Source organism: Dermacentor silvarum, chromosome 5 (assembly GCF_013339745.2).
Source record: "Dermacentor silvarum isolate Dsil-2018 chromosome 5, BIME_Dsil_1.4, whole genome shotgun sequence".
Classification (NCBI taxonomy): domain Eukaryota; kingdom Metazoa; phylum Arthropoda; class Arachnida; order Ixodida; family Ixodidae; genus Dermacentor; species Dermacentor silvarum.
This window is the reverse complement of record NC_051158.1, coordinates 93,152,048-93,178,124: the sequence shown is the minus strand read 5'-3', so window position 1 is coordinate 93,178,124 and position 26,077 is coordinate 93,152,048. Positions and strand designations below refer to the sequence as shown.

General features: G+C 48.0%; 1 protein-coding gene across 6 annotated transcripts in view; it reads right to left on the bottom strand.

Moving 5' to 3' along the window:
* LOC119453610 (rab11 family-interacting protein 4A) overlaps positions 1 to 26,077 on the bottom strand; it is a 256,371-nt gene that overhangs the window by 19,858 nt on the left and 210,436 nt on the right. For 5 of the 6 annotated variants that reach the window (XM_049668292.1, XM_037715666.2, XM_037715669.2 and 2 more), the window contains 7 exons: positions 20,993 to 21,120; positions 15,290 to 15,394; positions 14,135 to 14,257; positions 9,335 to 9,364; positions 8,036 to 8,290; positions 3,340 to 3,430; positions 1,209 to 1,421 (listed from right to left, as the gene is read on the bottom strand). In XM_049668292.1, the coding sequence (XP_049524249.1) occupies positions 1,209 to 1,421; positions 3,340 to 3,430; positions 8,036 to 8,290; positions 9,335 to 9,364; positions 14,135 to 14,257; positions 15,290 to 15,394; positions 20,993 to 21,120 (945 nt within the window). The remainder of the gene's footprint in view (positions 1 to 1,208; positions 1,422 to 3,339; positions 3,431 to 8,035; positions 8,291 to 9,334; positions 9,365 to 14,134; positions 14,258 to 15,289; positions 15,395 to 20,992; positions 21,121 to 26,077) is intronic. The other variant, XM_037715668.2, reaches the window with a different exon arrangement.

Sequence of the window (26,077 nt, the reverse complement as noted above, 5' to 3'; positions counted from 1 at the left end):
CACATGCGTTAGGCATTGACAAGCGATGACCAGCCGCTAACCACTATCCTTGAAAGGAAAAGAGTGCAAACACTGCTTTCTACCGGTGCTGACATACGAGGCAAAAACTTGGAAGGTTAATCACGATGCTTCATAAGAAGTTAAAAGGCTGCACAATGAACGGGATGACAGATGTAACATAAGGAGACGGGTAGAAAACAATGAGAATTAGTGTGCAAACAAGAGTACCCAACATTCTAGTTGCCATTAAGAGGAAGAAATAGAGTTGGGCAGGTCATTTAAAGCGTAGGGCAGGTAAATTGGTCAATTAGAACAACATTAGAGCAACAGGATTCCTGTTTGTAATTGTTGTGGAGTTGTTCGATAAATGTAGAATATCAAATATGCTATGGACAATGCGGTGCACACCTTGTGGCTCTTCAGAAAGTGATAGAGTACTCTCCGAGAGTGATGACAATGGACATTAAGTAAATAATGTCCTATTCTGTGAAGGTATAGTTTGCTGGTTTTGTCTTATTACTAGAGTTCAAGGTATGCTACGTTTTTCAAGCTAAAAAAATGAGGTGCACATTCCGATTTCTACTTAGTTTAGACTAAAGCTGTAATGTCATTTTTACGTTAGTTTTCTACTTTGAGCCCATAAAAAGTGGATGTGCGTTCAATTCATGGATGTGCAGAATCGGGGCAAATACTGCCAAATGAATCAACGGTGTGTTCTGGCATTTTTTTTTCAGCCTCTTGTTTAATTCGACCAATATCGCCGGTCCCGTCAAGATCGAATTAACGTAAGTAAACTGTATTTACATACCTACATTGGCCCTAAGGCATTGTTGTAGGGTGGTGTTAGACAGGAAAATGTACGAAACAAAGCAGAATCACAACTAGTGAAAAATAATAAGAATGCAAGGTTAACGCATCAAGAAGCACAGAGAATTACACATGAGGAGGCATAAAGATATAGAAACAATGCATAGCGTGATTACAGCCTCATACAAACACCCAACGTACACAGTCACAAGTCGTGTTGAGCTTGTGCGTAAGAGCTGCCGCAAGCATTTCACAAGGCATCGAAACAACATTATCAGGCAGGGCATCCCACTCTTTAATCATATGTAGATAAAATTACGCTTGAAGTGTTGATGTGTAGCATGAATATACTCGTAATTTCCTTGTATTGTCCCTTCTTCTGGATATACAGAACATCTCACCTGCAGTCGCTGGTGCTCCTCGCGCAGCTGTGCCAGCTGTGCCTGGCTCTGGTCGAGCTGCTCCAGAGCCTGCTCCTTCTCGCCCTTGAGCCGGTCGGTGAGGGCGCGCAGCCGCAGGGCCTCCTCCTGCAGGGCACGCTGCTCCTGCTGCAGCGCCCGCAGCTGCGCACCACAGCGCTCCAACTCCAGGGCGCTCTCCCTCTCCTGGCGACTCTGGAGAGATCATCGATGGCATTCAAGGGAACGGGAGGCTGTCTTAACAGTGGAGCTATAATAGCTCGAGAGCTCCCATCTAACATGGGAACGGCGAAATCGTTTTTTTTTTTTTTTCGGCCACCACTGCACCGCACTGGATGAGGTTTATTGTGTTTAAAATAAAAACATAGAATCTAGTGACTGCAGGATGTGGATTTTTATTGAGGTCGTCAATTTTTAGGCGACAATTGTAAATTAAAGAAAAATAATATAAGAATAAATTTACAACTAATGCAGCAATAAAAAGCAATATTACAATTTCGTAAACTGCACCTAATATATCTAAAGCGGGCTAAATTGATGTATTATACAAGACTCTGAAATATACCCGTAACCACTACTTTGGCAGTAGGACTTTTTCAAAACCCCTATAAACATTACAACAATTTCACATAAGCTATCATCTATTAAATTTGTCAACTTTAGATGCTCGAACAGGTGCAGTTTAAAGAACTACGATATATGTTACGGGAGCAGAGTTATGGATTTGTAAACTTCACTTATATTTTCGCTAATGTTGCCAATATATTCTGCAATTTGTAAAAGATCTGAGGTCGAAAATCGAAATTCTGCTTCTTAAGAGTCGTAAGAAGTGAACTTTCTTTGTCAAATGCACCAAAATTTCATTCAGATCAGTTCAGTTACTGTCTCATAAAGCATTTTCTGCTTTTTACAAGTATTTGAATAGAAAAATAAGAGTTGGCCCAGAAATAAATTTTTCTCTTAACAGGAACGTGTGTGTTGTACAGGTAGAGGCTAATCAGTACGTCATTCTTTTCATGCACTCTGTGCATGTGCCAAGATAGAGCATCAAAAACAGTGATGGAAATGTGTCAAATGTGTTGCATACATCTTGAGACACTTCTGATTTGGACCTAACTTCTTATTGGGCGAACTTGTGCCCACAAAAGCGAGTGACAATCGAAGCACAACGATAGTGGCGAACACAGTCGGCGATCGGCGAAATCTGATCTGCACGTCAATCACGTCGGCTTTCGTACATCCCTCGTCGAAAGTGTGATCGCTGGTGCCCACGTGGTTTCCAGAAACTGCTTACACAATTCGTGCCGCGCATGCAATCTGATTATACAAGGTCCAGCGAGGACATACACAACACATAGAATCAACGATAACATTCACGTAAGTTCTAAGTCATGTAGGCGCGTCTTGCACTGTGCAATAATGTTTAAAATTTGTTAGCCAGTGAAAGCAGTCACCAAAGAAGGATAAACAAGTACACGTGTCAATATGGTAAGTTGTCTATTTAAATGAAACATACACGGAGTAACTTTAGCCCTGTAATGCTCAAACAATTTGCACATTAAGGGAAATTGGAACAACATGTTCACACTTGATTAATGCAGTGAATCGGGCATGTTGTTACATATTTGAAAGTTCAGCACTCGTCCTTGTTGTTTCTGTCCGTGTCTTTCTTGCGCTGCCGCCTTTTCAAACATGTTCACCTTTATTTCTTGCCATGGAGAGTACACTTGTGAAAGCAACTATAAAATGTTATTGGAGTTTATTTAATTGGTATAGTAATAAATTAGTCATTGATTTGCTGAACTATCAAGCCACAGCATATCAAGAATGCTACTATAGGGTGTGTGTTAAGTTTCTCCTGCTTAAACTAAAATTTTGAGGTATCAAAACAATGCAACATGGGCAACACACACTGGGAATTACAGGGCTAATTTTATGATCATTACATTTGAAACCAATTTCGCTGCTCCGACCCACGTTGCACTGGGTTGCACCCACATTTCACATCAACCACACCGCCGCACCAGAACCGTTGTGCAACTCCTGTTAAAAGCCTCACTGTACACACTGATAAGAAGCAAATTAGCGAACATCCGCATTCTTCTCTCCTCACCAGAGCATCTTTTAGTCTTCTCTCCTCCTCGTGGACGCGTTCCTCGGACCGGACCTCCAGCTCTCGGATCTGCTCTTCCAGGTTGTGGATCCTGCCAGGGCACAACGCAACCAACTTAATTTTTCTCAGGTGCCGGATATTCCTCACTCACCTAACAGTCTCTAACAATAGCCACGAACGATGCGGGCTGTAAAGCCACTGTCAGACTTGGCCAAAACAACAATAATTCCTAACAGCCTAATTCTAGCAAACGCAGACTGTAAGCATCAAACATTGAAAGCCTTAGAAGGAAGATGCTTTAAAGGGACACTAAATACTGCTAAATACTAGACACACTGTTAAATTAGCCTTATGCAATAAAAATAAGAGCCAGTCTTTGCATGAGAGGAGTCTTGGCAAGACAGAAAAGAGAAAAACGAAATATAGGTGGCAATGTCAACTTGAAGTCTTCACACCCACTCACCATGATGTCAGGAATGTTGATGGAGTCTGCTTGGGATTAGTTTTTATTGGTAACTTTCTTTATCATTAAAGATTATTATAAAGGAGCCATGGACCGAACTTGGCAGGTTTCAAGAACATTTACTCTGCCGCGACAGTCCAAGTAAGAGAAGATGCACTAGAATCCGTGATCAGACAGATGTACAGGTGCTGGGGTTTTGGCACAGTGCTAAAAAAAATTTGCAAGTCTGGCCTTCATTTTCTCTTTTAGTAATCTATCACAGCGAAATGATGAAAATAGATTTTTGAAGACGTACTTTATCAGTCTAAACTGAATTAGTGTTTTTCTTTATTGTCTCTTTAAGCTTGGCGTTTCAAGGCACGTAAACCAGAAATCTCCAGCATCATCGTGCATAGGAGAAATGATGAAAAAGTTGTTCAAGACGTGTTCATGTTAAGTGTGACAGAGGCTGTACATGTCACTATAAGTCATTTTTAGTGTGCTAAAATTTAGCTGCCCTCAAATTAATCAGAAACTTTAAAAGTCGGTCGAAAAAAAAAAAAAGCCTACGTAAAAGTAAGTAAATTCATTAGGATCGTGCGGCATCATTTTACCTATGCAGAGCTTTTATGAGCACTTCTGGTGTGCAAGATGGGTCCAGGCGAGTGCCAGAACATTAGCCAAGGAATTGAGCCACATCTTATTTCACTCTGAATGCATTAGCAAAGACAATGCCAAACCGAAAGGTAGCCAGTACTATCTTTTTGTGTAACTTGCGGAGGGCTGCCAAGGAGGGCGACTTGTTGAGGACTGCCATGAGTGAATGTACACACACCCCCATTAACGAATATTCAATAAGGTCAGTACAAAAATTGTCAAAAAATAATAAGGCCATACCAAGACCATGTGACTAGGACTCAATCTGAGAATAGGAATGTCTGCATCCTCAGGCTTCATGTTCCGAATTTGGAAAGCAACTTTTCATTGACAAGAAATATGCATTGTTGACTCCAGACAACCAAATGACAAAATGCTTTAGAAAATTCTGCACTTCACAAAGTGTTCTGGGCGAGAAATCATGAGCATACAATTTTTATGAATGACTTATCAAAGAAAACACTAATCCTGAATGCAACAAGTTCCGAATTTTCAAAGCGCAAAAATTTTTTTCGGCCATTGTATTGAGATCAATTGCCGGCACCTGTAAGAAAACTACTCTGGAACTGAATACATACAGCATTTGACAACACGCCTGCGTCACGCATGCACCGCATTCATGTAGCAATGCCACTTAAATAGCACAACAAACAGTAAGGTTAGGAGAGCTGACATTTGCTAGGTATAATTGAAGCATGGAAAATCAGATCTAAGAATTTAAAAAAATAGAAAACTAATTTTGCAGCACTAAACTCGCAGTACCCACTGAAACAGAAATGACAACTTACAATGGAAACTCATTTCTAGCTCATAACCGGCATCAACTGCGAAAAGAAAATTATTGTCCAATGTAATCTAAATCTCGCTGGAAAGCACCGCTACTACATGCCGAGCGACACCGGTATCATCATCATCATCAATCCACAGCTTCAAGCAGACGACGCGGCTGATGTGTACGTTCGTTACGCCACCGTGAAGACGGTAGTCGTTATCGCAGCTCAAGCAGAACGGCCGTCCTCGGGCGCCGATATGACCCACTTATCCTCTACGAAAACGGTGAACCTCCAGGAAGCGTACCTCGACGCAGCCACCACGCCCAGCAGACGTTACAAACGCGCCGAGAGTTCAGGCCTAAGCCGCCGTCGCCGCCGCCACACCTCGCGTAGACAACCGCTCGAAGTCGGGCGCAGACAGACTCCCGAAAAACACGACGTTTGGGCGCTCGGTCAGGCTTCGTAGCACCCAAGTGACAAGGCGTCCTTGACACAACGAGCGCTGCACACACGCACCTCGGCGCGCTTTCACGTCGTCGTCGTCGTTGACATGCACGAGCACGAACACAGCCGGAATCGAAACCACTTCCCGTCGGATCGTCTGCGTGGCAGGCAGGCACAAGCAGACGACCACCGCACAAGCCGGGCGGCTCAATCCCACTGCGTTGCGGTCGCCCTGCTTGCCACGCGAGAGGCCTAGCCAGCTGCTCGATGTAAAAAACGAAAACAAGAACGTTGCCCCGGGAAACGCTCGCGCCAGCTCCCACACGACGAGCCCGGCGGCCGGCGAGGTCGGCGTCGACAAAAGAACTGCGCCGACCTGCCCTCCCTCGCTCCGTAGGCCGCAGCAGCCGAGTCGCGCCGCTCGCTGTGTATGCCCGGTTTTCGTTTTTATCGGTTCGTTTCTTCTTTTCGTACTAATTTTTTCACAACTGCCCTCTCGACGGCTCTGCGAGCTCCAACGGGTTTCGATCCGCCCGCTTGCGTCGGTGCGAGGGCGAACGGGTTCGCAGGCAAAAAACGAACGGACGGACGGCGAACAGGTAAGAAGAGGTGGTAGTGGTTTCCTCGCACGCTTTCTCGCCGCGAGCGGTTTGTTTCGGTATCTTTTTTGTTTTACCCGCTCGCTATTCGCGTTGGCTGGCCGACCCGTTGCCGCCCGTGACATCACGAACCCGCCTGTACGCATGCGCGCGGCCGCGCGCGCCGCTTGAAAGCAGACGACGCGCCTAGCAGACGACGCGGAACGAACAACAGAAGTGCCGCGGAAGAGGATAACAATTCCGAGAAGACGGCGCGCGCGGTGGCGCACGAAGTAATAAGCAATTTGGCCCCGAGAGAATGAATGTCCTCCGGTCGTGCCTCAAACAATACCGTTCCTCGCAAGTATGTCACAACACTTCTTGTTCTGAAAGGACAGCGACGGCCTCATAAAACACGCGTCATTTCCGCTTGGACGTCACTTTCATGCTTTTCGGGAAACCCAGCATTCTGCATATGTAACAACAGGCTTCGTAAATGACTCGTCGGAATATTAAGGTGCTGGGTAAGAGTCGCCGCTTTTAGCACATGAGTAGTCTTATCTAGCACCCCGCTTATTTACTGCGCGTTCCTGACTCAGTCGAATTGTGAGTGGCGCATGCTACGGTTCACGTCACGAGATTTTGATGGAAATGAAAAGACCATTGCTTAGAGCGATAGAATCGAGCATGCTGTTCGCGATTTAAATAGGAGTAATAATTTTAAATTTGGAAAATAAGTCGCGAAAGACGGTATGTCACGCCACCTTGCGGCAAAACCTTGGTACTAGAGCTGGATGCCAACCACGACATCCCAGATTACTGTGCGTAAGTTGGCTGCTATTAAATGCACTATATGTATTGTTTTGAACCACAGCCTTTATACAATATCGACGTTTGCGCTTTGTTCTATGCGTATTACGATCTAAAAATAAGTTCACGCTAACAAGCGGCGCCGCACCTTCTCGGCAACGACTTGAACTACACGAAACGTGGCAAGCCGTGGCTAGGGTGGCTAGAATTCTAGCCACCCTACCGTGACGTCCCTCAATGCATGACGGCGTACATGAGCGCATTTTGTACGCGCGCGATCTCGCAAAGTGTCATCGCATAAACATCGGCATGACAAACAAAACATTAATTTCTTACAGCTAGGGTCCCATTTGTCTGCTTCCCACCAATGCCACCTTAGAATCAGTATCGCGTTCACCTATCACTGTTTCCAGCGTACGACTTAATAAACACGATCGCGACTGCAGGTCAAACAGTTATAAAAGAATCGCAGTTCCAGCCGAAATGCTAAGTCAGCTATACGAAGTAAGGATAGCAGTTTCATCGGCCGTTTATATTTGTAAGCATTCCGCCACCGGAGCAGAACGCCCACATTACTTCACACTTCATCAGATCACCGTGATTATATAGCTGAGATAACTTTAGATGGCTACATATAACTGACGTAAAAGCTAATTTCTTGGTTGCCGCACACGTGTGCTGTAGTCACGCGAATGTTCTCTCTCGTTGTAGAAGACGATTGTAAGAAGGTTGCCTCGCACGATCACTTTGCAGAGCTCAGAGCAGCGAATGCAATTTACAGTTATGCAATTCTGAAAAACACAAGTAATAAAATCTACGATTTGAAACGATTTCGTTGCTCAGTAAGGCATTGCTTTGAAAAGGTGGTCTCGTTTTCATTTTGCGGGCTCACCCGCCACACCCTCAAATGCAGACGGCACAAGAAGTGTGACGCATGTTCTCGCCATGTTCCACGATCGAGAATCAGTCTGATCGGGTAGCCGCGGGCGTACCTGTGCACGAGCGTGGCGTTCTCCTGCTTGACACGCCGGTAGAGGTCCCCGTTGGAGGCCAGGGACTCGCTGAGCGCCGCCACCTGGCTCTGGAGCTGGTGGACCTGGTCGCCAAGCTCGTCGACGCACTGCTGCCGCCTCTCCTCTTCCTCGTGCTGGTGGTGGTGGTTGGCGGACGACACGCCCAGCGGTAGGAGGTCCTCGGCCTCGAAGCTGCCCCGCCGTGGACACTCGGACACCAGGAGACCGCTCGGCCTGTGCCCGCCCACATAATCACACCGTTGCAACAAACAACTCACACTACGCCGAGCTACCGCGAAGCAACAGGCAAAACTATCTGGTCCTAATAAGGCTGTCTTCAGACTACGCTCCTCAGGAAGGCACTGTGCGTAAACGTACATAGGTGGAGAAACTTCTATGTTTTGTTCTTGTTTCAAATTTTTGTTGCGTAAAGCCAGCGCAAAGGCGTTGACAAGTACGGACAGATTTAGCATTAGGCAGACGTACGCACTGCGAGGTGTTTCGGCAGCGACTGAATGGGAAAGGATGGAAGCTTGCGCTACTTGGTTCACCATTAGGAACGGTAAGACGGAGTAAAAGCGATAGACGAAAGGAAGACGTAGGACACGCGCTGGTGCTGTATGCGCCCATGCGTGGCCTCAGAGATCGCGCGGCTCGGTACTATCTCGGACGCCGCGGTCCATGTCTTTCGCGCTGCTTCGCCGTTCCCAAGGACTGCATGGAGTTATTAAAGACGGGAAACTCGAGCAAAATGATTATTTTCCCAGGACTGAATACATAGCAGTGGCAGACGGCCGAAACGGACGATAATGGCCAATGCACTCTGTATTTATTCATTTCGCCCCGTCTGCATACCGTACCCGTTTACGGAACACCGTAATACCGGAGCTGCAGACGGCAGCAGCGCCATCTCGTGAAGCCGCGTTCAACTAGAGCCCCTCAGGAACAGTTTCCGGCAAGAAATAAAATAAGCCACTATCTATTCATTTAGTCGATGCCTTCTTTCACCAACCGTTATAGATTATAATCGCTGATGTGTGCTTTAGTTGAACAGAGTGTCAGCAGATGTCGCAATCAGCGCTGCATGCAACCTCCCTCTCTTCGGTATTCTGTGAACCTGTAGACGGTAATAGATACGTAGTCGGACAGACTAAATCTATTTCCGCGGCTAGCTCCTGGTACCCATAGAAAATGCGGCGTAAGCGGGGACGTTAGCAATAATATAACACCGGGTGAAGAAGCAGCCGAAGCATAAAAGCATGGGGCAGTGAAGCGTACCTCTGGACGGGGCTGGACTTGCGACCGGACCTGTAACGAGAAGGCCGCCGTGGCCAGGACACGGCACAGTTCACAAACCCAGGTAGCGCAGACAAACACACAGGCACACGGCAGGCAACGAATTGAATAGCAGCGGGCCAAAAGCACACGAAAAAAAAAAGAAACACTCACAGCGACAAGGGCGGAAAACTGCAGCCACGTATACGACATTGTTCTCAAAGGGACGTTAAAGGGCAATCTGACCAACACTGGCACATTGCACTTCATCAATCTCGAATACGATGTTTTCACCATCAGTATATAGAGGCTTAGTAAGCCAGGAAGAACGAATGTATTTCCATACCAGCTCCCTGTGACGTCATGAAATCTGGTAGCTTCTGCTCCAGGGTAATTAACCGTTTAAAATATAGTACTACTAGAAATAATCAAAAAGTAAATAAGTACTCAAACCTGTCAAATTATATGTCTTTTACGCTTAGAAAAGTTCTAGATAGGTGAAAACAGTAACTCGATGACGTAAAACTGACGTGACGTCGCAGTGGTTAGGGCGAGGAACTTGAGAGAAAATTTGGCCTAAGGAAACGTATTTAAAGTTCTCAGAGTATAATCTAGTAGTCTAAACTGATCATAACGTATCTAAGTCCCTTCATGAAAGTATCCGATTAACCATCTATCTATCTATCTATCTATCTATCTATCTATCTATCTATCTATCTATCTAAAAATACCTTACAGGCCCAAAACGCATTGAGTAAGGGGGGTTTACTTTTTACAATGAAAACACAAGCAAACTAGTATGGAACAGGGTTATAACGCAAGTGAACATCAAAACGCAACGCAACAGTAAATTGCAAAATGTAAAACAAGTTTCCAGCGCAAGTGAACCAAAAAAAAAGAAAGAAAATGCAGCACAACAGAATACGTTTCCGAAATAAGCACTAAAAGTAAGAGCCTTTGAGTGCAAGTGAATAAAAAAAAAACGCAACACAAGCGCATGCAGGCAAATTCAGATGCCACAAAATCAAGCTTAGAAGACACGAGAGAAATAAAGACCAGAAAATGCCCACAGCTGGCACTTTGATGACTTTGAAGGGCTCCACTGGAGATTCCAGTGTGTGTGTATATATATATATATATACGCAAATGAAATACCGCCAGGCGACGAAGCGCGTTATCCTCCTCCCCAGCACAGGCACTTTCCTGTTGACTCGATCAGTGTTCATAAGTGACGTTTCTCCCCTGCTTTCTCCCATATCGGAGCCGAGTTCTGACGTCACGTTTACGTCACGATACCTAGTTTCTGGTGGCGGTTACGCACACTGCGTTTCACGGAAATCGTCGCTTCGCCGACGGCTATCTGCGCCCCGCAGAAAGAACCTGTGACGTCGTAGACAAGATCTGTAACGTCCTTCTGCTGACGAGAAGACCAGCTACTCCGAGTAGAAGCGCGCGGGCTTTCGATGAAATTTGCAGCTGTTTTCGGAGCGTAGGCGGCATGTGATATCTCGCAGACACAGTCATCGCTGCATGATCTAAGCCCCAGGGTAGGACGTTAGCAATGCCGAAACCTTGTGAAGAGCCCTTAACTGATAGTACAGGTTATCCTGGCCACACGCCTGGCGTACACTTCATACTGAAAGGGCTCTGCGGAATTAGTAGCGCGGAAGCGAATTACAGTAAGGTTACAATAATAAAAATTAGAAAGGCCTAAGGCAACCATCACATTGCAAAGAAAACTCATAGACAGCATACGAGAAACGTGTGAGCAAAGCCGAGCGACACTTGCTAAAACTAGTTTCTTCGATACACCACGGGAAGTTGATAGAGCGCGCAGAGCACGAAAATGGCAAAAGCTTATGCACCTTCAAAAATCATCCCCCCCCCCCCCCTCTTTTTTTTTTTCACACTACTTTCCGTGCTACAGTTGGGGACGTATTCTGCAACGATCACTTTCGGCGATAGCATCGCAGTCAGGCGTGCGCTGATTGGCTGGTTGAGCACTACTTCAGGCATCGTCGAAGTGCTCGTCGCAAAATACGTCCCCAGATCGAAAAATCCGCGACAGTGCCACTGCATGACCACTGCATGGCCGCGGCTCCATTGCGCGCGTCCGCGCTTTCTCGCTCGTAACAAATGACGCCATCCCCCAGTGCCGTACTGGAATAGAATAGCCCGGACTTGCCGCTATATTCGGAATGGCGCAGAACGCCTTTCGACGCCGACCGACACAACGCGCTCGCACCCGCGAGCTTCCTTCGGCGCGCATGCCCTTGGGACACCGCGAAGCGAGTCCACGGCCACCACCGTGCCATCGCTGGGCGTTCACGCTACACCCCGCCGGCTTTCAACAGAACAACGAGCAAGAAATCAGTGCGCGCGGCAGGGCGCTGAAAAACAATGAGACAATCAGAAGGAGGGGGGCGCAGTGCCCGCTGCTCAGTCCCTGCTTTGGACTATACTACACGCGCAGCCCACTAATGGACAAACTGCTAAGTGGCACTGCCGCCTTATATAAAGGAGAGACGTGGGAGCAGAGCCAAGGTCGATCCCTGGCACCGGTTGAACGCGACGGCGCACTGGCACGAAACCGTGCTCTGCGTAATGGTCTCCAATGTGCCATTATATACTAGGTTATACTCGGCTTTCGATCTCGATATCATTGTCGGCTGCAAGTTATTGGCCAGAGAGTGAAACTGCTCGCGCACTTCGTGAAACAAAAGAACGCGGTACGACCACGAGTGAGTGATCAGCTCGTATATAATTATCCATTTCTCTGATAGAGGGAACGGAAGCTCATTGCGAACTAATTGCGAACGAGGCCTTACCTCAAATTGAAGGCCCTAGAGTATTTCTAATCAAATTTGATCTGGGGCCTGCTTCGAGCGCCAATTTCGGTGCCCCGTGCGCGGGCTACAGTGACGTCTCCAAGCCTTGCGCGCCAACTGGGAAGGTAAACCGGTTCAACTCGTCAGTCTGCCGACACGCCGTAAGGGGCGCCAATGAAGGCACACACAGATTTGATCACGTACTGAAAATAGACGAAATCTTTATGAAGAAGCCAACTTGCTTCCTCGTTGATTTTAGTGACAAAAGGGAAACGCGACAAGCCTAGAAGCTTTACCACAGAAAGCTCTACAGCGGCTGCAATGCTGGCGAGAGCGAAAACGGGAAGAAAAGGAAGGGAGGCCAGCCAGACGCACGTCCGGTTTGCTACCCTACGCAGAGGAAAGGAGTTTAAGGGATGGGAATAAAAAACACTGAAAGCGCGTCCATCCTGACATGAAATTAGGAGATTGCGGTCGGTCACTTGTAGGTCTGCCGACTTCGCGGAACTGTAGCAATGCACGTATCGATCGCTTTCCTAGATTGTGACGAACGAGGTCACGATGCATGGGCCTTCGTTAACTGAGAATTATCTGAAGTCCAGGTAACACAGCGCGGTACGTAGATGGAGGCGCTGGTTGTAGACATGGACTACGGCAAGTGCCTGCTAGTTGTACCAAAATGAACCGAACCGAGCCGCTGCACGAGCTTACAAGACACTGGACTGGAGACGCTGTTTCAGAGATGTTGCAACGTGGCGCAGGAGGACATATACGCGCGTCCTCCTTCCACGTCACCCTTCTCCAGCGCCAGTTACCAGGCCCGAATAAGCTATAGCTCGGTCCTTCTTTGCACTTCGGCGTTAACTGATCTTGCTCTTCAAACAGCGTCCAGTGAGAATTGTGTACTTCTCTTCAGGAATTAATTCTTACGATTGGTACGCCGATGTGTGCTTTTTAACCGGTGATTTCTACTGGCCACAATGTGCTTGCCATCCGCGAATTCGGCAGCAGCAATGCAACTTAATTGCGAACTTGTCCTTATAAAAGTGTCCATGCCCTATTGTCCTTAGCGTGTTCTCAACTTATCTGCGGCCGTCAGTCAGTTAGTCAGTCAAGAACGTAGCTCGCATGCTACAATATTCGTGTTACGAAAGAACGCTTATAGTTATCAAGCGTTCTAAAAGTACCACTACTAGCCTTTTTTTGTTTATTTTCAGGAGTGTGTCTGACGTCATGAGAAGCAGCTCTTTCGTAAATCCGAAACAATGAAATACTTCCCTGCCACCAGGAGCTACTCTAGAAACTCGAATACGCTCTAATAAAAGTTTACACCCTTTGGGGCGTATCAATCGTCCCCAAACAATAATATTAATCTCTCCTGCACGCGTTTACTTTCATGAAAACACGGCGCTCGCTACTTTCCTGTCAAGAGTGCCATGTCACGCTGATAACGCGCATGGCGTTCGTGACCATGAAAGTAATGGGCGCACAGCGTTGAAGAAAAGCACACATGATAGATTAAGATTATTGTTTGGAGACAAGATAAACCACAAAGAGTGTAAACGCTTAGGACGTAGGCACTGTGCAAATCAAGCCTACGGTGCAAGCTCTCGGAGCTCATGCTTTTGTGTGCTGCAAAAGCGCCGGAAGCTACTGCAGGCGCCAGAAACACGTCACGACCACCATTTTTTTAGACACTACCTATTGCGCAATTTGGACATCTTGTCGGCTCCGATCGGCTCACAGAGCAGCCACGCCCTCCTCGATTTGACAGTCTTCGATAGCACCGCGTGTCAGGACGCCCTTCGACCGACAATGACGGCGGCAATCCGACGCTCGCTCGAAATCGTCCATACAGTCAATGCCCAGGGGTCGCGCGCAATGGCTACCGGTCGCGCACGGACAATCATCAGCGGAGCGTACACACATCAGTATACATGCAGGCGCACGCGACGGTGCGAGTAAGCGTACTGACCCCGATCGGCGCAGGCTGGTCCTTAGCCAGGAGTTCCGCTGGGGGAGGTGCCGGCGTCCACTTCCGGTTCCCCCTCCCCCTGTGCTTCCGCCGCTGCTGCTCGTGCTACGGAAGCTGTCCGAGCTGCATTAGAGACCGAGAGAGAAGAAGCGAGGAAGGTTTGCGAACAATGAACCACCTACTCGAGATATACGCAAACACACACACACACACACACACACACACACACACACACTTCCGCCCTATGCACCTGTAGGAGTTAAACTGTATACGCACAGATGCGGGGAATCGGATCAGCTCGCGCGGATAATTGTACCCCCGGGCTGGTACCGAGCGCATCGATATACAACAGGTAGATGACCGAGCTGATCGAAACTACGGAAGAATTGGAGAACCGCGCCACGTCCCCGTTTACTTCACGTATCGCTGCATAACCACTTACTGCCGAAAGCTCAGCGTTTTAAAGCGATTAGCATTCTCAGCCTACTTCACCCACATTATGTAGCTATCTGGCCTCATTATACGCCACTCTTCAATTAGAAAAAAAAAATACTTTAAACTTTTTTCCGGTGCTGGGCGGATTCGAACCGGCTTCGCACGGGTTCCTCAAGCACAGCAGCCGGATCGCCTTAGCGCTGAGCCGAGAATGCCAGCTGGCAGCGAGGCATTAATTCTCAGCGTTACAGCACACACCGGCGCGCCACCTCCGCGATCTCGGAGGCTAATGGGGGCTTCACGAGCGCGCCACAAGGAGGCGTAGCGTGTCTAGACGGAAGCGCGAGAAAGGAGCTTGGCTGTACATGACGCGATTCGGCGGTAGCAATACGGCGCGTTGCTGCATTGCTTGAATGCTAACCGCATTGCGTCGACAGTCGTTTAGAGACGGGTATACTGCCAGCATCTTTCTGAACACACATCCCTTTGTTAAGCGTTAAACTTTTAATATACACGTAAGCTGTATAAACAGCATTCTTTCTGCGTAGCGGGTAAGCCTTCCGCGCTGCATGGATGCCGATCGAGGCCCTGTACGATGAAGCGACACCGCACCCAAAGCAAACCTCGAAACCATATGCAGGAGTTCTGCATTGAATGTAGCCATGTACCTTGCGAAAGCGCGAGGTCTGATTAAGTAGCTGCCCGAAGCGCGTTAATTACCTGAGCGGCGTCTTGCCGACGTCCATGACGCCGTAGTCCTCCTCTTCGACGTCGCACTCGAAGGTCTCCTCGGCGTCGCTGTAGCTGGGACTGCCGCTGCTCCCGCTGCGTCACACAGGAAAGGCAGAGTGTTAAAGAACGAGGAACGCGAGCGAGGTGACTCATAGATACTGGTTTCATCGATCGATCGATCGATCAATCAATTATCTTATTGCTTTTTTTTTACCGGGAAAGTCTATTGATAACTACTGGCGTTTCAACACGCAACAACTGGTTGACGAGAAACGAGGCTGTTCTGCTCTGACGTGCACGTCGACGAGCTTTCTTGCACACTGGCCCTAGGAGAATATGGCCACCGTGGCTATAGAAATCGAACCTACAAACTTGTTTACTAAATCATGAGATCCTGGGGGGAAAAAAATGGGTCACCGAAGGGCCGGCTGTCCCAAACATCAAAAACAGAGCTCACCGACTAAGAAACGTGAATTTAAAAAAAAATAAGCAGAAAGAGGAATGTCGGTAAATTCAAACTCCCAAGAGACCAATCAGCCTACCATATTCTGTGCATAGTCGGAGCGCAAAATATCGGTAACACGCCAACGTCCAATCAGATCGCACATCACGAGAACTTCTGTATACTGTCATTACCGCCACCCCCCCAAGACAGAAAAGTATAAATAAAACACTTGCGCGCAGAGCAGAATAAAGCGCATCACTACAGATAAATGTAAGTTAGTACCAGTAAATTTCAAAAGAAAAATGATTGGTGGAACTTCCCCGCACCGGCACGCACGAATATTCATTATAAACACTGCAATATGCGCGATCGTCATTCAAAGAGACTTGAACACGCAGCTGCGCGGCTATAGGAGTGCGCCACGTCGGGGTCTTATGGCACGACGCTACCAGCGTGCACAACGCGACCGATGGGTGAAGGGGGAAAAAAATGAGTCGCGATAAGCAGGCGGCGCGCCAACACAATAATAACGAGTATAGCGCACGAGAGCGGGCAGATTTCCCGCAGCTCCCGAGCGAAGCCAAGCGAACTGCGCAGATTGGAAAAAGGACATTCTGCTCACGCTTCCTGCTTCTGGCCACACATACACGACCATATGCGGGACAAAGAGCCGGACCGACCAGGGTCAAAGTGAAAAGGCTTGCTCCACATGCGCTCGGGCCGGTGAGGGGTGGACGACGTGTCCGCCAGGTAAACATGGGTATACGGAAGGAGAGCGCGCTGTACCGATGCTGCTGGCTGCGGTGTGCACACGGCACTATAGAGAGGAGTATTAAATCAGATTAGACTGATGTAGTATTCTTTGAAAACCTTATTTGTATTCGTTAGGAGGGGAGAAGGGGGTGGGGGGAGGTTGTTGTTGACCTGAACACGTACAAGGCACATATACTCAGAATGGCGACTGGCCATGAACAGGGTACGTGGTTACCATAAACGGTTACTATACAGCGCAGGAAATGATTATCCTTAAACATGGCACGCACTCACAAGGGGGGATTGTGCCAAGACTCGATCGGGTGGTTGTAACAAAACGCGCAGATAATAAGTACAAGAACTAAGCGAAGAGATAGAGAAAAGTGAAGATGGGAACAAAAGAATAGAAATTGAGCTGCCAGATTAGAGGTATGGACAATTAAGGTTTAAAAGAACTCGAAAGAAGATTCATCGAGCGATTTGGACGACAAGAATTTTAAAGGAGATATAATGTAAATACAGTGTAGTCTATCGTTCCCAAGAAAAAAGATAAGCGATAGGGCCGAGCAGACTGCCAAAATCCATGACGTCACAGTTGGCCAGTGCGGGAACTTAAATGCGGCGTCGCCACCCGTCTTTTTTTTTTTTTTTTTTTCGTTTTTCCCGGCGAACCAAGCTTCCTCTAACGGTAAGAGTGACTCTTACTGGCATTGTACAAGGGTAATTTACTAAAACAGCTCAACTTACATTTTCCGTTACTATACAGTGTGATGATTTTTCAGTTTTATGAATTTTTTTAAGTATCACGCCTGTGGCAGACAGCGTAATTATTGTCCTTGAGCTGGATTATTCGAAGAGGCGGACATTGCTAGCACGATAAATCGAAACTCACGTTCAACTAATTAACAATATCACTAACTTCTTAATTAGTTTACGGCACATAGTGCAATTTAAGAATTGTAGGCGGTGAGCTTGAAAGACGTATCCACTTGAAATGAATTTGCACGATGACACGTACCAGTTTCGAGATATTTCCCAACGTGTGGCACGAAATACATGGGCATACGGACCGGTTAGTTTTGTGCTTCAATACATAAAGAGTTTTGCTAAAGAAGTAAGCAGAATAGTGCATTTTTACGGGCAAGTTTGATGGTGCACTGGCGCCATTCCGGAAGTTCATTGCAAGTGGATACGCCTCGCAAACTCACCAGCTACAATTCGCAAATTGCAATATGTGCCGCAAATAATTAATTCAAAAGAGAATTAGCGGGCGTTTGTTAATTAGTGTAATATGTGTTTCGATTTCTCGTGCAAGTGATGTCCGCCTCTGAATAATCCAGCTCAAGCACTATAATTATGTTACCTGCTACAGGCATTTTTTTTTAATTCCATAAAACTTAAAAATGATCATTCTGTATAGTAAATGCACAGCTTCGTGCACAGCCTCTGCACAGTTTCGTGACATTGACTCCGAATCAGTAACCCTGAGAACATTTACGGCTGCGTTAACGACCTATTCTAAACGGTCATTCCTACGGTGTTATTCCCCGCACGTTTCAACTGCCACGTTCGGAAGAATGTTTTCCGAGTAAAAGGCAAACAATGTTCTTGAGCCGTTAATGCACGGACGGCTTAGGCCTAAAGTTTCCTTGGGACGATGGAAGAAGTATTAGGCTTCAGTTTCTGAACGTGGAACTGGAATGCAGGCCCGCGGACATGTTTGCTGGCTGTATCATTCCAGGGCTATAGTAAACTAGTTAAAGTATTCGTCGAGCCACTCGAACGTCATTAAAAAATGAATAGCTTTCACTTGCTTGCGAACTCGTGTGATCCTTGGTGAATGCGAGTGGGACGTGAGCAGAACCGTGAGTGAGAACCTACGAGTCTGTGGCAATAAGCTTGCGGCAGAATCCGCAAGCTTATTCTACCGACATATGAAGCGGAGCCGTTTTAGAGAAACACTACGGAGGAGGAATTCGTGTACGTTAGACTGTACTAGCAAATTACGCTTCTGAAGTAGCAAAGTACCTCTTGAGGAGGCTTGGTAACACCGAAACAACGCGAAAACAGGTGACAACGCTGCCGCGTAGTATACCTGCACCAGCACACCGTGACGCCATCAATTTTGGCAGCGTCTACTCCGGTATAAGTTAATTGCTATATCGGTAAAGAAGTACACGGAATTCTAGGGGAACCAAGCACTCGACCCGGCAAGTTTCGTAAACTTTTCTTTCGCCGAAACGGCCGGAATGCGAGATAACCATTCGAAATTTGTGACGTCACATCGACGTGTTCGCGCCCAGGCTTCGGCGCGCAATTCTTGAAAAAAAGAAAGCAACAAGAAGATTGACCTTTATTTTATGCAGTATAATAAGCAACCCTTCTTCGTCAGGGGAATACAAATAGAGTTTTGGAAGAATACCTTATACCAGCTTACACTGATTCAGAGGTAATTGCTCGTAAACGTGCCACTAAAACACATTTTCGAACTTAAAGAAACAAGAGAAAGCAAGGAGACGAAAGGCAACGAGGTCAACCGGACGAGCGTCCGGTTTGCTACCCTACACTGGGGGTAAGCGGGAATAGAAAGAGTGAGTACTGAGTGCACGTGGGAGGATGCACAGGGACACCATAAGCGGTCTCTCAAACCGGTGCACTTCAAGTACTGCACTAGAAACACGTCTCGAACGAAGAACGATCATACTTGTCAAATATGAAGGTTGGGAAACGCGGAAGATATTTTTAATTTGATAATAAAGTTGTCTCGAAAATGCCGAAACTGGCGTCATCGACATTATCCTGACGTTGCGCCATAGGGCAAAATTTGCTGATGTCTACGTATAACGGCGTGGCTCACAAAAAAAAAAAAAAGGCAAGAGTGCTGAGCGTGCTTATTCTTGCTGCGCCCACGTCCGGCAGCCACAGCGAGCACAGAAACAGATTCCCCCCGTGTATCATGACGTCAATACACGCCCACCTCCTGGGTACCGAAACAGACCCGTCCAAACAAATGTAGCAAGTTATCTAAGGCGCCTCGGCGCTCTCCCGAATTTCTCCTGCGATTTACAGGGTTCAGAGCATCACTAAACGTAAATCACAAAAAAAAACAAAGAAGAAGAAAGAAGAAGGAGACGAAGAAGAAGGCACCAGTCGAAAATGTAATGCAAGCACTTCAAGGAGAACACGTAAATACATAGAAGAAAAAAACAATTCCGGGGGTTTTCATATGTGCCATAACCATGATACGATTATGAAGCAGGCTGTGGTGCGGGGGTCTCCGGATTAATGTTGGCCACCTGGGATTCCTTGACGTGCCCCCAAAGCACTCTATACGAGCGTTTGTCCATTCCGCCACCATCGGAATGCGGCGAACCCGCGACCTCGAGCTCGGCCAGCGCAACGCCACATATCCACTGGACCTATACCGCGGCGGGTAACAAAAGTACGAAATGACCTTGTCAAGCAATACATTTGGTATTCTCGTCGCGTGAGAAAGGTTAGCTTCGCTATATACTATGACGCACATAACACCGTGCGATCTGAATCGTGTTCCGTGCATCACTGTAGCATACCGCGCCGTCACTAGGTGTTTAGCCGTGACTGGCCGCGTATCAAAGCACTCTCGGGTTGCTCAGAGAGCGCTGACGGCAGACCGACCGCGCCGCATTGCTCGCGCGTTCTCGTGGACAATTTACGACGGAAGGCTTTTTTGAAAGGCCAGGACGATGTGGAGTGTAAACAGCGGTTGACGCTTCCCGCTGATTCCGATTCACTTCTGTCGACGCTGTGCGCACGCTCCAAACGCACGCACGCACGCACAGTGATATGCGCGCAAGAGGGGAGCATTTAGAAAGTGATGGATATATATATATATATATATATATATATAGAGAGAGAGAGAGAGAGAGAGAGCAACAAAGAACGGCAGCGATACATGTGCCCGGTTGGCTACCCTACACTTCTGAAAGTGGGAAATATAGCTCGCATATCAGTCAACTGTGACGAGATTTACATTATCCAGGGCTGTTTCAAGTGCTTCAGTCACGAATGTGGCGCCACCACACGTCTCGGTTTTTTTTTTTTTTTTTTTTTTTTTTTGCGTCTTTCCCGGCTAACCAAGCTTCCTCTAACGGTACGAGTGACTCTTGCTGGACATTGTACAAGGGTTATTTACTCAGCCAGATAGGTGTACTAAAGAGTACACCTATATGGCTTGCACATGACGTCACGGATGCCGGCATTCAAGCTGCATTCACGGCGTCAAAACGCTGCTCGGGGTAGAGGCGGCACAACTGTTTCGCTGGAGTGTATAGGCGGGATATATAGCCAAGGTCACACTCTTTTCACCGCGCCGGCGTTTTCTGCCGCGACATCATCGCCGGCCATATATAATATAGTCGTGGCTCGCGGACGGTTTCCCAATAACGCGATCATCGCCCCAAAAACTGTACGTCACCACCGTCTCGGGGCAAAAGGAGCAGAGGGAGACTGACCCGCCCTTGTGGTTGACGGGCGAGCAGCGGTCGCTGGGCGGCAGTGCGCTGTCCGTCGGGCTGTCGGCGCGCTGCGACGAAGTCATGTACGCCTCGTCCACGCCGCCGCCTCCGCTGCCGGAGGAAGCCTGCGAAACAACACGCAACAAAGCAGAGGGTCAAAGGTCACGCTTATACATACGGTGCGCATACGCAAACACTAAGCGCGCTCCCAGGCTCGCTCGGAGCAGCACAATTAATTGTGTCAGACGCACTCTCCCGGACGACAAACCTGCGCTCTATATAATCGACTCAAGCTACGCTCATGGCATCTCGAAAAAGTTTCGTACGAGATCGAATCGTACAGTGGTGGCCATGGCCCGGGTTTTCAGCAGTGGGCGTAGCACGAACTAATGAACCGAGAAGCGTGACACGAGATGTGAGCTGGCGAGCCCTGGAGGCTTAATTGCCCTCGACTTCACAGTGCATGTCAGTCCCCACAAATGAAATACCTACACTCGGTGACAACCTAAGGATTCACTACAAGTTCCGCAAAGACCACACTACAACTGTCCCCAGTGCCTGCGCGCTCCAAAACGATTCCCGAAGGACGTCTGCATCGAAAGGAGTTCGTCTCCACCATGACGCATCATGATAACGAACAACCGAAATTGGCCGGCGCATCTATCCCAATTATCTTCGAGTTAGATAGCAGTGCATTTAACACTGCATTCTCCGACTTGCCGCCGACTATATGACTATTTTACGAAAGCGGTTAGGTGGCGCCATCGTGGGCTGTTAACGCTGCTGTTTTCTATCTTTAACAACGAAATGCACGTTACTACATTCGATTTGCAAGCACGAAAATAGTCGTGTAAACGCGTTCAGCGTTTCATGGCCATAATACAAGACTTCACTTCTCAAAGAAGTGTTTGTGTAACAGCCCAAGATGGCGGCTCTCGTGAATCGGGTATAACATCATCTTTAGAAAGAAAAAAAAAAACACCCAAGCGAATACAACAACAGAATGGATACAGTCGAAGCTTGCCTACAACGTCCAACCGCGCCTGCGTTCGTCTGGCCTTGACTGTTCTTTCGTCCCCGGCGCTGTATTCAGCGCGCAGCGCATAACAGAGCCGGTCGTCCATAGTGTCACCTATAGTGCCATTGCCGGACTGGCTGGCTGGCTGGCTGGCTGGCTGGCTGGCTGACCGGCTGGCTGACCGACCGACCGGTGACGAGCAGCGCTGCTCGGTCACCCCACCCCACTCACGCGCAAGAGCAAGCAAGCTGGCCTGGGCCGCAGCGGCAAGGCCAAGGGTATACACACGGCTCCCGGAGCCGCAAGCGGCGCGCGACGAACGTCGTCCACGCTCCAACAGAGAGGCCCCGCGGAATACGTTAACCTCTACACGCGCGGGGGGTGCCGGGCGCCACGCATTAGTCGATCAGTTTCGTGCCAGTGAGCTAGCGGGCGTCGTCGTGAGGCAGAGCTGCAGAGGGCCACCGATATGCTGGCTGCTCGCGTTCCGCGCCCATGACGGCGATATTCTTTTGTTGTCGTCATTTTTGTCGTTGGTTGTGAGCAAGCGGCCGGTGCTTAGTTCCCGCAGTATTGATAGGCTGTCACACTGCCGGTATATGTCTACTTTACCGACGGGGGTCAAGGCCACAACGTCTGTACAGGTTAAACCTAAAGCACCAAAGGCGCCGCACGCGGTGCCCCGAATTAATTCTGAACCCGCCGTGGTGGCCTATATAAGTGGTTTTGGTGTTGTGCTGCTATAAGCCACAGGTCACTGGATCAAAGCCCGGCCGCGGCGGACGCATTTCAATGGGGGCGAAATGCAAAAAAGACAACCGTACATTGGGTGCACGTTAAAGATTTTCAGGTGGTCAAAATCAATCCGGAGTCCGCCGCTATAAATACGGCGTGCCTCGCAATCGCATTGTAGTTTGGACACGTAATACCCCAGAATTTAATTTTTAAACAAATTCTGACCGCCTACGCGGGGTTATTTAACGTGCAGTCCAAAGCTCGACGCCGCAGTCGTTTCCTTCACATTCCGTCATCAAGAGAACGCGGTTCGCTGGAGCTGGGACTCGAACCCGCGACTTCGTGCGCATCGGAACATAGCGCCACAGCCACTGCGACGGTTATCGGCGTCTATACGTCCATCGCTTCGCCAGAACGTCCGCCTATACTTGCAGCAGTGAAACGCAACGCGTCCCATCCTCTAGATTTGTCGCTTGCGAGCTTCGTGCTACAGTCACAACAAAGCAGCATCAGCAATCCACCATTCTTGCGATCAGAATTGAGCTATCTGCCGCAGGCAACATTTAAAGATTTGGTGCAGCTAAAATCAAACACCTTGTATAGATGATACGCACGGGCGTCAGTGAGACATCTTTCACGATCCTCTCAACCCCTGCTATGTTCCTTCCCGTATAGCCAAAGTATTTTCAATTTGGTCACATCATATCTAAACAAAGGCAAGTTCTCATGAGCATTCTGAATTTTTGTGCGGGACGAGTGGCCTAATAGGCTCCCTGACGAGTGAGTAATGTTATATGACTTGCTTCATATTGACGTACTTCGTACAATACTGTTTTGATGTATTTTAATGCCACTAGAGCATCCCGCTGAGGACGTTTGCGTGTCCTGGCACCAACTTTCCGAGCAGACTTGATTTCCTTGTTTTACATGCTTTGATTTTTTTTTTTTTCGATATGCTACACCAGTTGTGACTGCCTATAGAGCGAGCAGGGATCCCGTTAAGCAGGCCTGTCACCCCAGTTTCCTATCTTTTCCGATTTCTGTAACAACGCAAATAAACGAGCATATCACGGACTTATATTACGCTTTTTCACCTACAGGTTACCTGCCTGCATGCACTATACTACTTGCGGCTCGCATTTTACAAAGTGCGGCCACTTTTTTTCTGACACTACACGTACTGTTCTACCTTCTTCGCAGGCGCAGCCCACACAGTATACAAACCAAATATTGCATGCCGTTGGATTACGAAGTCAACAAGCAACCACGTCAGAACACACCCTGCTACATAGGCAGGAACTGCGTGGATCGGAGATCGTGCGGCAGCTGTCCCTCCGAGCGGGACAACAGCGCTGCACACAGCCCACCCCCCTCGGGTTTCCTCGAGATCTCGTTTGCTCCAGTTTCGCTCCGCACGACCAACGGCGCGTGCCGGCGCCCGCCGACGACGACGATCAAGATGGGAGTCGGCCCCCTTTCGGACGGACAGGACGGCCAGCACGTATCCATATAGTTGTACGTACGCGCGGCAGCGTTTCGAAGCAGCAGCAGCGCCAGCTTCGCTCCACGGCTTTTGCGTAGCCGGCCGACATATATCGACACACGCCGCTGCCCGGCTGCCATAGTCACGAGCGCGTGACCGTACATCGCTTACAGCCGCGATCGATCCGTCGTCCACTCGTACGGGCGGCGAAATGACGAGCGGAACACGAACGCGTGTGTACAGTCGAAGGTACAATCGAGGGTTTGACGAAAGCCCGTCTCGTCGGGATTATTCGTAGTCGACCGCAAAATCCGTTTGACTACGAATACGTATATCCTCCTGAGACCCGAACACAACTATGGAACATAATCGCTCTTCAAGGTGGCCTTTATAGTCTACTGTTATGTTACGAACTCGAAAAACAACTTTTAAAATTTATAGTCCACAGTTAGATGCCAGAAGCTGCGTCTCCATCTTCACGTCTCCATCTCCTCATGTTTTTTATGGTAAAAACCGCATTTCATGACTTAAAACGCAGAGATGAAGATGAATGTTGCTGCCACGTCCAGTATTTTAACGCAATCTCGGCGATTTCGAAACACACCTTAAGGTTGCTTTCGGCCGTCTGGGACGACACAGAGGTCTCTATAGGTCAACTGAGTGTCAAATTTCTCAAAAGCGGATGACGAGACTACGAGTAAAACACTTATTTACAGTTACACATGCACCACACTTCGTACTCAGAACTGTGTAGTCACTTCCGATTGAATTTCGGAAAAAAAAGTTAAAGGCAATGTGCAATATGTATTGTACAAGGGGGTCTTAAGAGGATATAGGTATATCACATACGTATGTGCTCGTTATCTTTGCGTACCTAGTTCGGCTTGTCGCCCAGTAAATTGGGTTCATCCCAGAGAGTGTGTAATCAAATATTCTGTGAAAGTGTATGGAGCAGTATGCAAAGTCCGTCGCTATAGGATAAGCTCTCCACATACCATAATAGCACTCCCTATCTCACTCTGTGTGTCAATGTGTATATGCGATTTTTTTTAAATCTATTTTGCCGCTGTAAAATGTTACGACTGGGATAGCTCTCAACTAGCCTTGGCCTGGGATACAGACGTATTTTATACACGTTTCTCTATGTAGAACTACCCTTGAATATACTATTCTATTCTTTAAAAAAAAGGTTGTGTCTTGGTGGTTCGATCTAACACCAGTGTACGACGTGTGTGACGCGAAAGACTGTGACAGAGAGTTGTTCTTTGTTCTTTCCCTCACAGCTGTGACGCGGAGAGGGAAAACACAAAGACCAGCTGCGACGTAAGTGGAGAGGAGGCTGGAGTGAACGCACTTGCGCATAGAAGCGCTGGTTATGTATCCCAAATTGTGTTCGTATAGCTGACAATGTATTTGCAAGGGATATCTATATAGACAGCTAAACGTCGAGCGTTAGGTTTCGTAATCCCGTACTTGCAATCCCACTGGCATCGCGAGGCCAACAGTCTCTCGGTAATGAGCGTGCCATGAAAACCGTCGAGAATCCTCGCGTCTACCAATTCTCGCAGTGCGTGAGTTCAGCGCAATGTCTTCTTTCCCCTCCCCCCCCCTTTTTTTTGCGTGTATAAAGTCAACACTTCAAGAATTAGCACTGTTGGAATTCGACTGCTGGCGATTGGTTCTTCAAGCATCACTAAATTCTCCCATCGCTTAAGGCTACGTGAAAGTTCGGCTATTCACAGAAAAATTAGACGGACTCCCGTGACCTCATAGTTGGTTTCGAGCACCCGTGGCTCCTCTTCGCGGTGTAACCTAATCACATTTTACTGGGATAGCAATTATACAG